At 49.6% G+C, this 14,487-nt stretch overlaps 1 protein-coding gene across 1 annotated transcript in view; it reads left to right on the top strand.

The window, feature by feature from the left end:
- The window catches only part of LOC124020538 (plexin-A4-like), a gene marked incomplete at its 3' end in the record, with an annotated part of 200,237 nt that extends 186,525 nt beyond the window's left edge, over nucleotides 1-13,712 (top strand). Inside the window, exons 5-7 of the mRNA XM_046335776.1 lie at nucleotides 1,514-1,667; nucleotides 11,479-11,578; nucleotides 13,598-13,712. Coding sequence (XP_046191732.1) covers nucleotides 1,514-1,667; nucleotides 11,479-11,578; nucleotides 13,598-13,712 — 369 coding nt within the window. The remainder of the gene's footprint in view (nucleotides 1-1,513; nucleotides 1,668-11,478; nucleotides 11,579-13,597) is intronic.
- Nucleotides 13,713-14,487: the final 775 nt, after the last annotated feature.

The following is a 14,487-nucleotide window of genomic DNA, read 5'->3' on the forward strand; positions in this document are numbered from 1 at the left end:
CTCGTAGAAGTGGGATGTGAAATTGGCACGGCCTGCCGCAGGGCATGGTGGGTAGCCCAGGGGGACAGAGCAAGGAGGGCATTGGCCTCCAACTGTTCACCAGATGACAAACAGTCAAAGAATCGCCAGCAGCCTTTGTAAAACACAGAGCTGATGCTCAACAAACATGTCCTGCTGTCTTCTTCTCTCCTTGTCTTTTTGTTTCTATCTCTCTCCCTCTCCTTCACTCTCTCTCCCTCTCCTTCACTCTCTCTCCCTCTTCTTCACTCTCTCTCCCTCTCCTTCACTCTTTCTCCCTCTCCTTCACTCTCTCCCTCCTTCACATTCTCTCTTTCACTCTCTCTCTCCCTCTCCTTCACTCTCTCTACCTCTCCTTCACTCTCTCCCTCTCCTTCACTCTCTCTCCCTCTCCTTCACTCTCTCTCCCTCTTCTTCACTCTCTCTCCCTCTCCTTCACTCTTTCTCCCTCTCCTTCACTCTCTCCCTCCTTCACATTCTCTCTTTCACTCTCTCTCTCCCTCTCCTTCACTCTCTCTACCTCTCCTTCACTCTCTCCCTCTCCTTCACTCTCTCTCCCTCTCCTTCACTCTCTCTCCCTCTCCTTCACTCTCTCTCCCTCTCACTCACTCTCTCTCTCCTTCTCTCTCTCTCCCTCTCCTTCACTCTCTCTCTCCTTCTCTCTCATGTCCATTGAAAAGGTATTCATGTCAGAATGAGTTGATGGATGGGTGAGTCAGCGAGAGCCGTAGATGGTCCTCTGGACAGGAAAGACTTCCTGCCTCTCTGAAGACATCCTGTCATGTTGATGTTTCTGTTGCGATATGCTAATATAGGGTGAGTCCCAAATGTCAGCCTTTTTCCTATATAGGGCACTGCTTTTGAACCAAGCCATATGGGCCACCTGATCAACAGTAGTGCTCTACATAGGGATCAGGGTGCTATGTGGGACACCAGAGCCTATACTGATGTGTGATGTGATGTAGGGTGAACTGCTACTCACTGAACCCTCAATGTTGTGGCTTTATCACGGCATGATATGTCTACAGGGGATCCTTACCCCCAGCTGTCCTCTTTTCCCTCCTCTATCCCTCCACCATCAGATGACACTATACATTCATCTATCCCATCGCTGTATCTCTCAATTCTACTAATGGAATATCTCCCAATTCTACTAATGGAATATCTCCCAATTCTACTAATGGAATATCTCCCAATTCTACTAATGGAATATCTCCCAATTCTACTAATGGAATATCTCCCAATTCTACTAATGGAATATCTCCCAATTCTCACGCCATTTGAGTCATTTAGCAGACACCCTTATCCAGAGATACATATATCTCTGGTGCATATATTTTCCTACTGATCCCCCGTGGGAATCAAACCTACATCCTTGGCGTTGAAAGCGCCATGCTCTACTGACTGAGCCACACAGGACCGTTCCACCCCCTCCCTCTACTCCGCTCTTCTCCCCTGATGCCATACGTAACCCCCCTCTGTCTTCTCTCCACAGCTGATCCTGGAGGCCCATAACGTCCCAGAGTTGTCTGCAGGGGTTAACTGTACCTTTGAGGACCTGGCTGAGATGGACGGCCTGGTGGAGGGGAACCGCATCAGGTGCAGCTCGCCTGCCGAGAAGGAGGTGCCTCGCATTATCGTAGACAAAGGTCTGTAGCATAAGATACCTGACTGATTATAGACCAATCAAAGAGCTCGGTTTTGAGTATTTTATTTAATTATTTTTTTGAAAGTGGTTTACATGAGTGTATTGACGCTTATGGAGGTGTTACTGATGAAGCCAAAACACTAACTAGCTTACGTTCCCTCTTACCCATCGTAGCCCGGAACCCTCGGAGCAGCGCCCTAGAACGTGTTTAGTCACCCAATCAACTGTCATTATAGAGCGTTTATTTATTTACTCTCTCATCGAGGAGGTAGGCTGACAGAGACATGTGGGACCTCAACAGCCCTGAGCGCGGGCAGATCACTCCACCTCTCCGGGACTCATTTCGAAGGCAAAGTGAAGGGGAGGAGCGGTTAAAAATGAATCCCGCTGCCAAAAAACGCTTTTGACAGCATTCATTCTCCGAGCTAAGCTTTCTTGTCCCTCTCTCATCCCTCGCTTCTCTCCTCCTCGACGTGGTTGGTTAACCCAGGTATAATTGAAAAAATGCACACATCTGGGCAGCTGTCTGGAGGACTGGTAATCTTTCATAATACCCAGACGTCTCCATGTGGAGATAATGAAGACGCTGCCGCGCCTCAAAAGAAGCAGGGGAGTGCTAACGCTAGCTGCTGCTTCACGTTGGCTAAGCTAACGCCTCCTCAAAAGTAGTAAGGGAGTGCTAACGCTAGCCGTTGGTTCACGTTGGCACAATGCTAATCCTGCTAAAGAGAAAATAATTGTTCCTCCTACAAATACTCTGCAGATGTTTATTTGTTTACCACATTTAGCGAATGTCTTTGAAATAGTTCTCTCCATCAGTCTTCATAGTGAATGAACAGGAGCTGGAGAGAAAGCTGCTGGCCTAATGTAAAGGTGGGAAGGACTTAGAAGAGAGAGAAAGGCCATTCACATGGACAATTTCATTGTTATTGTTGATGTTGAGGCTGCGTCCCAAATGCCACCGTTTCTCTATGTAGTGCTTTTGGCCAGATCCTGGTCTAAAGTAGTGCACTACATAGGAATAGGGTGCCATTTGGGACTCAATCCAGGACAACCATACACTAGCTAAATTAGCAGATGATTGACTTTTTGGCAGTGGCCTCGGGTGGGTGAGAGCCCAACGGTGGGATTGTGTACAGCATTGCATGAATAATAACACCTATAAGTATTGGGAGCGGGGCAAGCAGGCCACCATGAAATTACAGGGCTGAGGGACCCACTGAGGCCTAACACACACTAAACCCCTGCTTACAGTACAGAGGGGGACACACTTACAGTGTACATGGGCTATTACACCTTCACATCAAACCCGGACTCAATTACACACACACACACACACACACACACACACACACACACACACACACACACACACACACACACACACACACACACACACACACACACACACACACACACACACACACACACACACACACACACACACACACACACACACACACACATCCTGTTGCACACACACACACACACACACACACACACAAAACACACACACACACAACCTATGCACAGATGTATAACTGATAGACTAAAGGGTACTCAGGGGAATTAGGAACATGTATTCTGTCATGCAGGTGAAAGAGGACCCAAACGCGACTTAACAGAAACAGAGTTTATTAAAGTCCAAAACGGAATAACAGAAATCCTCTAGATTTGTAGAGGGGAAAACAACTGGAGAAGCGTTATGCCACAGACTGCAGGTCGCTTTATATAGGCGCAGGCCGTAGTCGACTGAGACACCTGCTCACACGCAGCGTCTGATGAAGGCACAAAACACGACAGGACAGGGTGATACACAATCACGGCAAAAACACGACAGGACAGGGCGAAACGCAATCACAGCATGGTGAATACAATACAAGGAACCGACGGAACAGGAACGGATCACAAAGGAATAAATAGGGACTCTAATCAGGGAAAGGATCGGGAACAGGTGTGGGAAGACTAAATGATGATTAGGGGAATAGGAACAGCTGGGAGCAGGAACGGAACGACAGAGAGAAGAGAGAGCGAGAGAGTGAGAGAGGGAGGGGAGAGAGAGGGATAGAACCAAACAAGACCAGCAGAGGGAAACGAATAGCATGGGGAGCACAGGGACAAGACATGACAATAAATGACAAACATGACAGTACCCCCCACTCACCGAGCGCTCCTGGCGCACTCGAGGAGGAATCCTGGCGGCAACGGAGGAAATCATCGATGAGCGAACGGTCCAGCACGTCCTGAGACGGAACCCAACTCCTCTCCTCAGGACCGTAACCCTCCCAATCCACTAGGTATTGGTGACCCCGTCCCCGAGAACGCATGTCCATAATTTTATGTACCTTGTAAATAGGTGCGCTCGACAAGGACGGGAGGGGGGAGGGGGAAGACGAACGGGGAGTGTGAAGAAAGGGCTTAACACAGGAGACATGGAAGACAGGATGGACGCGACGAAGATGTCGCGGAAGCAGCAGTCGCACAGCGACAGGATTGACGACCTGGGAGACACGGAACGGACCAATGAACCGCGGAGTCAACTTACGAGAAGCTGTCGTAAGAGGAAGGTTGCGAGTGGAAAGCCACACTCTCTGGCCGCAACAATACCTTGGACTCTTAATCCTGCGTTTATTGGCGGCTTCACCGTCTGTGCCCTGTAACGGCAAAGTGCAGACCTCACCCTCCTCCAGGTGCGCTCACAACGTTGGACAAACGCTGAGCGGAGGGAACGCTGGACTCGGCAAGCTGGGATGAGAACAGAGGAGGCTGGTAACCCAGACTACTCTGAAACGGAGATAACCCGGTAGCAGACGAAGGAAGCGACCAGAGCGTATTCTGCCCAGGGAGCTGTTCTGCCCAAGACGCAGGGTTTCTGAAAGAAAGGCTGCGTAGTATGCGACCAATCGTCTGATTGGCCCTCTCTGCTTGACCGTTAGACTGGGGATGAAACCCGGAAGAGAGACTGACGGACGCACCAATCAAACGACAGAACTCCCTCCAAAACTGTGACGTGAATTGCGGACCTCTGTCTGAAACGGCGTCTAACGGGAGGCCATGAATTCTGAATACATTCTCAATAATGATTTGTGCCGTCTCCTTAGCGGAAGGAAGTTTAGCGAGGGGAATGAAATGTGCCGCCTTAGAGAACCTATCGACAACCGTCAGAATCACAGTCTTCCCCGCAGACAAAGGCAGACCGGTAATGAAGTCTAAGGCAATGTGAGACCATGGTCGAGAAGGAATGGGGAGCGGTCTGAGACGACCGGCAGGAGGAGAGTTACCCGACTTAGTCTGCGCGCAGTCCGAACAAGCAGCCACGAAACGGGGCGCGTGTCACGCTCCTGAGTCGGCCACCAAAAGCGCTGGCGAATAGACGCAAGAGTGCCTCGAACACCGGGATGACCCGCTAACTTGGCAGAGTGAGCCCACTGAAGAACAGCCAGACGAGTGGAAACAGGAACGAAAAGGAGGTTACTAGGACAGCGCGCGGCGACGCAGTGTGCGTGAGTGCTTGCTTAACCTGTCTTTCAATTCCCCAGACTGTTAACCCGACAACACGCCCATAAGGAAGAATCCCCTCGGGATCAGTAGAAGCCACAGAAGAACTAAACAGACGGGATAAGGCATCAGGCTTGGTGTTCTGCTACCCGGACGGTAAGAAATCACAAACTCGAAACGAGGAAAAACAACGCCCAACGAGCTTGACGGGCATTAAGTCGTTTGGCAGAACGGATGTACTCAAGGTTCTTATGGTCTGTCCAAACGACAAAAGGAACGGTCGCCCCCTCCAACCACTGTCGCCATTCGCCTAGGGCTAAGCGGATGGCGAGCAGTTCACGGTTACCCACATCATAGTTGCGCTCAGATGGCGACAGGCGATGAGAAAATAAGCGCAAGGATGAACCTTATCGTCAGACTGGAAGCGCTGGGATAGAATGGCTCCATTAACACGCCTACCTCTGAAGGTCAACCTCGACAATGAATTGTCTAGTGACGTCAGGAGTAACGAGGATAGGAGCGGACGTAAAACGTTCTTTTAGAAGATCAAAAGCCCTGGGCGGAACCGGACCACTTAAAACACGTCTTGACAGAAGTAAGAGCTGTGAGAGGGGCAGCAACTTGACCGAAATTACGAATGAAACGCCGATAGAAATTAGCGAAACCTAAAAGCGCTGCAACTCGACACGTGACCTTGGAACGGGCCAATCACTGACAGCTTGGACCTTAGCGGAATCCATCTGAATGCCTTCAGCGGAAATAACGGAACCGAGAAAAGTAACGGAGGAGACATGAAAAGAGCACTTCTCAGCCTTTACGTAGAGACAATTCTCTAAAAGGCGCTGTAGAACACGTCGAACGTGCTGAACATGAATCTCGAGTGACGGAGAAAAATCAGGATATCGTCAAGATAGACAAAAACAAAATGTTCAGCATGTCTCTCAGAACATCATTAACTAATGCCTGAAAACAGCTGGCGCATTGGCGAGACCGAACGGCAGAACCCGGTACTCAAAATGCCCTAACGGAGTATTAAACGCCTTTAACCACTCGTCCCCTCTCTGATGCGCACGAGATGGTAAGCGTTACGAAGGTCCAACTTAGTAAAGCACCTGGCTCCCTGCAGAATCTCGAAGGCTGATGACATAAAAGCGGATAACGATTCTTAACCGTTATGTCATTCAGCCTCGATAATCCACGCAGGGGCGCAGAGTACCGTCCTTCTTCTTAACAAAAAAGAACCCCGCCCGGCCGGAGAGGAAGAAGGCACTATGGTACCGGCGTCAAGAGACACAGACAAATAATCCTCGAGAGCCTTACGTTCGGGAGCCGACAGAGAGTATAGTCTACCTCGAGGAGGAGTGGTCCCCGGAAGGAGATCAATACTACAATCATACGACCGGTGAGGAGGAAGGGAGTTGGCTCAGACCACTGAAGACCGTGCGCAGATCATGATATTCCTCCGGCACTCCTGTCAAATCGCCAGGTTCCTCCTGAGAAGTAGGGACAGAAGAAACGGGAGGGATGGCAGACATTAAACACTTCACATGACAAGAAACGTTCCAGGATAGGATAGAATTACTAGACCAATTAATAGAAGGATTATGACATACTAGCCAGGGATGACCCAAAACAACAGGTGTAAACGGTGAACGGAAAATCAAAAAAGAAATAGTCTCACTGTGGTTACCAGATACTGTGAGGGTTAAAGGTAGTGTCTCAAATCTGATACTGGGAAGATGACTACCATCTAAGGCGAACATGGGCGTAGGCTTATCTAACTCTCTTCCACGAGCCCGGTGACGAAGATCTACCCGTCGTTCTATGCGGATGGCGAGAGCAATCAAAGAGTCCACATCTGAAGGAACCTCCCGGGAGAGAATCTCATCCTTAACCACAGCGTGGAGTCCCTCCAGAAAACGAGCGAGCAGCGCCGGCTCGTTCCACTCACTAGAGGCAGCAAGAGTGCGAAACTCAATGGAATAATCCGTTATGGACCGTTCACCTTGGCATAAGGAAGCCAGGGCCCTAGAAGCCTCCCCCACCAAAAACTGAACGGTCAAAAACCCGAATCATCTCCTCTTTAAAGTTCTGGAAATCGTTAGAGCAAACAGCCCTTGCCTCCCAGATAGCTGTGCCCCATTCTCGAGCCCGGCCAGTAAGGAGTGAAATGACGTGAAGCAACCCGAGCTCTCTCTCTAGAGTATGTGTTGGGTTGGAGAGAGAACACAATCTCACACTGCGTGAGAAAGGAGCGGCACCAGTGGGCTGCCCGGAGTAGCAAGGTGGGTTATTAACCCTAGGTTCTGGAGGCTCGGCAGGCCAGGAAGTAACAGGTGGCACGAGACGTAGACTCTGGAACTGTCCAGAGAGGTCGGAAACCTGAGCAGCCAGGTTTTCCACGGCCTGGCGAGCAGCAGACAATTCCTGCTCGTGTCTGCCGAGCATGGCTCCTTGGATCTCGACGGCAGTGTAACGAGCGCCTGAAGTCGCTGGGTCCATTCCTTGGTCGGTTCCTTCTGTCATGCAGGTGAAAGAGGACCCAAACGCGACTTAACAGAAACAGAGTTTATTAAAGTCCAAAACGGAATAACAGAAATCCTCTAGATTTGTAGAGGGAAAACAACTGGAGAAGCGGCCACAGACTGCAGGTCGCTTCGGTAGGCGCAGGCCGTAGTCGACTGAGACACCTGCTCACACGCAGCGTCTGATGAAGGCACAAAACACGACAGGACAGGGTGATACACAATCACGGCAAAAACACGACAGGACAGGGCGAAACGCAATCACAGCATGGTGAATACAATACAAGGAACCGACGGAACAGGAACGGATCACAAAGGAATAAATAGGGACTCTAATCAGGGGAAAGGATCGGGAACAGGTGTGGGAAGACTAAATGATGATTAGGGGAATAGGAACAGCTGGGAGCAGGAACGGAACGACAGAGAGAAGAGAGAGCGAGAGAGTGAGAGAGGGAGGGGGAGAGAGAGGGATAGAACCAAACAAGACCAGCAGAGGGAAACGAATAGCATGGGGAGCACAGGGACAAGACATGACAATAAATGACAAACATGACATATTCAGTGTTATGCCAAATGAACATCATGTAATTTATTTATTTACCTTTATTTAACTAGGCAAGTCAGTTAAGAACAAATTTGTATTTTCAATGATGGCCTAGGAACAGTGGGTTAACTGCCTGTTCAGGGGCAGAACGACAGATTTGTACGACCTTTACATTAGGCCAGCAGCTTTCTCTCCAGCTCCTGTTCATTCACTATGAAGACTGATGGAGAGAAAACTATTTCAAAGACATTCGCTAACCTTCCGGTTACTAGTTCAATGCTCTAATCCCTAAGCTACCCTGCCGCCCCAAAAAGCTGTTGATGCCGCAGTAACATGTTACCATGTATGTGACTGTCTGAGATTAAACCTGACTTGGCTGCATGGAGCAAGACTGTGTTAGGCTGCTGAGCTAAAGGCGTTAGGTCGATGAGCTGACACAAGTCTTCAGGCAAGGTTACTAATTACCACACCACCTCTTACACACGCACGCACACACACACGCACACGCACGCACACACACACACACACACACACACACACACACACACACACACACACACACACACACACACACACACACACACACACACATCACACACACACACACACACACACACACACACACACACACACACACACACACACACACACACACACACACGTCTGTGTATTTTGTCCTTTAGGAAACACCACACTAATGGATAGGGATGGAGTGCCTCATTAGGCAGCCATCTTGTTCAGGCAGTGTCAGAGAGAGAGAGGCCGAGGGGCCCTGCAGGGAGGGGTAGTGAGCTAGTGATAGCAGCCTAGTGCAGGGAGGGGTAGTGAGCTAGTGATAGCAGCCTAGTGCAGGGAGGGGTAGTGAGCTAGTGATAGCAGCCTAGTGCAGGGAGGGGTAGTGAGCTAGTGATAGCAGCCTAGTGCAGGGAGGGGTAGTGAGCTAGTGATAGCAGCCTAGTGCAGGGAGGGGGTAGTGAGCTAGTGATAGCAGCCTAGTGCAGGGAGGGGTAGTGAGCTAGTGATAGCAGCCTAGTGCAGGGAGGGGTAGTGAGCTGCCTGTGATAGCAGCCTAGTGCAGGGAGGGGGTAGTGAGCTAGTGATAGCAGCCTAGTGCAGGGAGGGGGTAGTGAGCTAGTGATAGCAGCCTAGTGCAGGGAGGGGTAGTGAGCTAGTGATAGCAGCCTAGTGCAGGGAGGGGTAGTGAGCTAGTGATAGCAGCCTAGTGCAGGGAGGGGTAGTGAGCTAGTGATAGCAGCCTAGTGCAGGAGGGGGTAGTGAGCTAGTGATAGCAGCCTAGTGCAGGGAGGGGGTAGTGAGCTAGTGATAGCAGCCTAGTGCAGGGAGGGGTAGTGAGCTAGTGATAGCAGCCTAGTGCAGGGAGGGGTAGTGAGCTAGTGATAGCAGCCTAGTGCAGGGAGAGGTAGTGAGCTAGTGATAGCAGCCTAGTGCAGGGAGGGGTAGTGAGCTAGTGATAGCAGCCTAGTGCAGGGAGGGGGTAGTGAGCTAGTGATAGCAGCCTAGTGCAGGGAGGGGGTAGTGAGCTAGTGATAGCAGCCTAGTGCAGGGAGGGGTAGTGAGCTAGTGATAGCAGCCTAGTGCAGGGAGGGGTAGTGAGCTAGTGATAGCAGCCTAGTGCAGGGAGGGGTAGTGAGCTAGTGATAGCAGCCTAGTGCAGGGAGGGGGTAGTGAGCTAGTGATAGCAGCCTAGTGCAGGGAGGGGTAGTGAGCTAGTGATAGCAGCCTAGGACAGGGAGGGGTAGTGAGCTAGTGATAGCAGCCTAGTGCAGGGAGGGGTAGTGAGCTAGTGATAGCAGCCTAGGACAGGGAGGGGGTAGTGAGCTAGTGATAGCAGCCTAGTGCAGGGAGGGGTAGTGAGCTAGTGATAGCAGCCTAGTGCAGGGAGGGGTAGTGAGCTAGTGATAGCAGCCTAGCAGGCATCAAGGTAACATTTAGGTGCTCTAATTAGGACAGATTCATTGTCAGCCACACTTTACCGTGATTGATGAACGATTCACCCCTTTTGTTAGAGAAAGAGCGAGCAAGAGAGAGAGAGAGAGGAGGATAGGAAGACAGGAGCAACACGAAGGAAAGGAAGGGAAAGAGAGAGAGCGTGAGTGACAGAGAGAAGAGAGGGAACGGAGACGAAGACCGGAGCGACAGAGAGAGGCAGCGAAGAAGGGTAAAAGAAGACAAGAGTGACAGAGAGAGGGAGGGAGACGACAATTTTCTCTTCCTGTCTTTGGGGGAGGAGGAGATGTCTATGTCGGCCTGTTGAATTAAACATGGAGTCAGTCCTTCATTAGGAAACCAGACAGAAGGACAGGAGCAGACAGACTGTCTCTGTAGACACCTCCATTAACACACAGTCCTTCATTAGAAAACCAGACAGAAGGACAGGAGCAGACAGACTGTCTCTGTAGACCCTCCATTAACACACAGTCCTTCATTAGGAAACCAGACAGAAGGACAGGAGCAGACAGACTGTCTCTGTAGACCCAGTCTCCATTAACACACAGTCCTTCATTAGGAAACCAGACAGAAGGACAGGAGCAGACAGACTGTCTCTGTAGACCCTCCATTAACACACAGTCCTTCATTAGGAAACCAGACAGAAGGACAGGAGCAGACAGACTGTCTCTGTAGACCCTCCATTAACACACAGTCCTTCATTAGGAAACCAGACAGAAGGACAGGAGCAGACAGACTGTCTCTGTAGACACCTCCATTAACCTAGAGATCCTAGAGTCAGTATATATCTCATATAGTAGATATATAATTCGGATTAGAGATACTGGTCAGTACATCTCTGATATAGTAGATATATAATTCAGACTAGCGATCCTAGAGTGAGTATATCTCTGATATAGTATATATATAATTCAGACTAGAGATCCTAGAGTCAGTAGATCTCTGATATAATAGATATATAATTCAGATTAGATATACTGGTCAGTACATCTCTGATATAGTAGATATAGACACACCTCCCATTGGTTGAGGTGCTCTGGGGTGTAGTCATTAGTGCACACCTTTGCAAACAGTTAAAAAACTTTTGCAACAGAAAACATTTCACAACAAAAACAAGACTAATTCAGATAGGTCTCTCCCCGTTATGTTCCATGTGCTTATTCTTGGTTCCGTTTGGTTCTGTTTGTTTGCTAGTGAACACATCCCAGGTAATCTAATATGTTGGTGTGGTCCAACCCTGCTCATAGTGTTTTTCTCTGTATCCTCCCTCCCTCCAGCTGATCACCAGATAGTTCAGCTCTACCTCAAGTCCAAGGAGACAGGCCTGGTCTTCGCCAACACCAGCTTTGTCTTCTACAACTGCAGCGTCCACAAGTCGTAAGTCTACATGTCTAGTCTCAATTACAGTCAGAATTATTACATTTTTTAAAAAGGAAGTGTTGAAAATGTCATTATAAACTGTAACATATCATTGATGTTTGATACCCATAACTAAAGAATATTAAAGTCATGCCATAGTCTCTCTCCTCTCTCCCTGTTCTTCACTCTCTCTCTCTCTCCTGTTCCTCACTCTCTCTCCTCTCTCCTCTTCCTCCTCACTCTCTTCCTCACTCTCTCTCTCCTGTTCCTCACTCTTCCTCTCTCCTCTCTCCTGTTCCTCACTCTCTCTCCTCTCTCCTCTTCCTCACTCTCTCTCCTCTCTCCTGTTCTTCACTCTCTCTCCACTCTCCTGTTCTTCACTCTCTCTCCTCTCTCCCTCTTCCTCACTCTCTCCTCTCTCCTCTTCCTCACTCTCTCTCCTCTCTCCCTGTTCCTCACTCTCTCTCCACTCTCCTCTTCCTCACTCTCTCTCCACTCTCCTGTTCTTCACTCTCTCTCCTCTCTCCTCTTCCTCACTCTCTCTCCTCTCTCCTCTTCCTCACTCTCTCTCCTCTCTCCTCTTCCTCACTCTCTCTCCTCTCTCCTGTTCCTCACTCTCTCTCCACTCTCCTCTCCTCCTCACTCTCTCTCTCTCCTGTTCCTCACTCTCTCTCCTCCTCCTCACTCTCCTCACTCTCTCTCTCTCTCCTCTTCCTCACTCTCTCTCTCCTCTCTCTCTCCTCTTCCTCCTTCTCTCCTCTCTCCTCTTCCTCTTCCTCACTCTCTCTCTCTCCTCTCCTCTTCCTCACTCTCTCTCCTCTCTCCTCTTCCTCACTCTCTCTCCTCTCTCCTCTTCCTCACTCTCTCTCCTCTCTCCTGTTCCTCACTCTCTCTCCTCTCTCCCTCACTCTCTCTCCTCTCTCCTGTTCCTCACTCTATCTCCTCTCTCCTCTTCCTCATTCTCTCTCCTCTCCTCCTGTTCCTCACTCTCTCTCCTCTCTCCTCTTCCTCACTCTCTCTCCTCTCTCCTGTTCCTCCTTCTCTCCTCTCTCCTCTTCCTCACTCTCTCTCTCTCTCTCCTCTTCCTCACTCTCTCTCCTTTCTCCTCTTCCTCACTCCTCTCTCTCCTCTCCTCTCTTCTCTCACTCTCCTCTCTCCTCTTCCTCCTCTCTCTCTCTCTCCTCTTCCTCTCTCTCTCCTCTCTCCTCTTCCTCACTCTCTCTCTCTCTCTCCTCTTCCTCCTTCTCTCTCCTCTCTCCTCTTCCTCACTCTCTTCTCCTCTCTCCTCTCCTTCCTTCACTCTCTCTCCTCTCTCCTCTCCTCCTTCTCTCTCTCCTCACTCTCCTCTTCCTCACTCTCTCTCCTCTCTCCTCTTCCTCACTCTCTCTCCTCTCTCATCTTCCTCCTCTCTCTTCTCTCCTCTTCCTCACTCTCTCTCCTCTCTCCTCTTCCTCACTCTCTCTCCTCTCTCCTCCTCTCCCTCTTCCTCACTCTCTCTCCTCTCTCCTCTTCCTCCTTCTCTCTCTCTCTCTCTTCTTCCTCACTCTCTCTCCTCTCTCTCTCTCCTCTCCCTCTTCCTCACTCTCTCTCCTCTCTCCTGTTCCTCACTCTCTCTCCTCTCTCCTTTATCCTACTCCTTTCTCCTTATTCTTCTCCTTTCTCCTTCTCCTCTCTCCTGTCTCCTACTCCTCTCTCCTATTCCTTTCTCCTCTCTCCTCTCTCCTTCTCCTACTCCTCTCTCCTACTCTCTCCTCTCCCTTCTCATCTCCCCTCTCTCCAACTCCTCTCTCATCTCCCCTATTTCTTCTCCTATCTCTCTCCTACTCTTCTTTCCTCATCCTTCTTTTCTCGCCTCTCTCATTTTCCTCTCTCCTCTACCCTACTCCCCTCTCCTTCTCATCTCTCCTCTCTCCTTCTCCACTCTCCTACTTCTTCTCCCCTCTCCTCCTCCTCTCACCTCCTCCTTCTCCTCTCTCCTTCCCCTCTCTCCTCTCTCATACTCCTCTCTCCTTCTAATCTCTCCTTCTCCTCTCTCAGGTGTTTGTCATGTGTGAGAAGCCCCTACCAGTGCCACTGGTGTAAATACAGACATGACTGCACCCACGACCCACGCACCTGCTCCTTCCAGGAGGGACGCGTCAAGAAGCCAGAGGTAATTTCAGAGGTCAAGGGTCAGGTGTAAACATGAGTTGATTATGATTATTATGGTCTCATTGGCTATTGAGATTCAGGATGTAGCGTCCTCATTGGTTCACATGTGAATATCTTTAATAATACAGTCTGTGAGTGATCATATCATTATAAACCAGCAAACATACAGTATTTATGATAGGGTCATACTTACTGTATATCCTGCATCATATAAAGCAAGGAGTCAGCTACAGTACCATACTTAATCTGATATATCTGGCTCAGGCTTTCTATGCTTATCCAAGATGATTACAGACCCACCAAATCTAATAAAAATTAAACATTTCCTTTTCCCAGCCCTATTCCCAACGACAGCTTATTTCATGTGAATTATCAATAGTATTGGCACTGGCCTTTTCCCTTTGAAGCAGGACTCACTGTAATTAGACATCTTTACTGTGTAGCTTGATGAGCTACACAACAGACCTGGATTCTGTCCCTGGCACCATCTGTCTGTCTGTCTGTCTGTCTGTCTGTCTGTCTGTCTGTCTGTCTGTCTGTCTGTCTGTCTGTCTGTCTGTCTGTCTGTCTGTCTGTCTGTCTGTCTGTCTGTCTGTCTGTCTGTCTGTCTGTCTGTCTGTCTGTCTGTCTGTCTGTCTGTCTGTCTGTCTGTCTGTCTGTCTGTCTGTCTGTCTGTCTGTCTGTCTGTCTGTCTGTCTGTCTGTCTGTCTGTCTGTCTGTCTGTCTGTCTGTCTGTCTGTCTGTCTGTCTGTCTGTCTGTCTGTCTGTCTGTCTGT

This window comes from Oncorhynchus gorbuscha, unplaced genomic scaffold, assembly GCF_021184085.1.
Source record: "Oncorhynchus gorbuscha isolate QuinsamMale2020 ecotype Even-year unplaced genomic scaffold, OgorEven_v1.0 Un_scaffold_849, whole genome shotgun sequence".
NCBI lineage: Eukaryota > Metazoa > Chordata > Actinopteri > Salmoniformes > Salmonidae > Oncorhynchus > Oncorhynchus gorbuscha.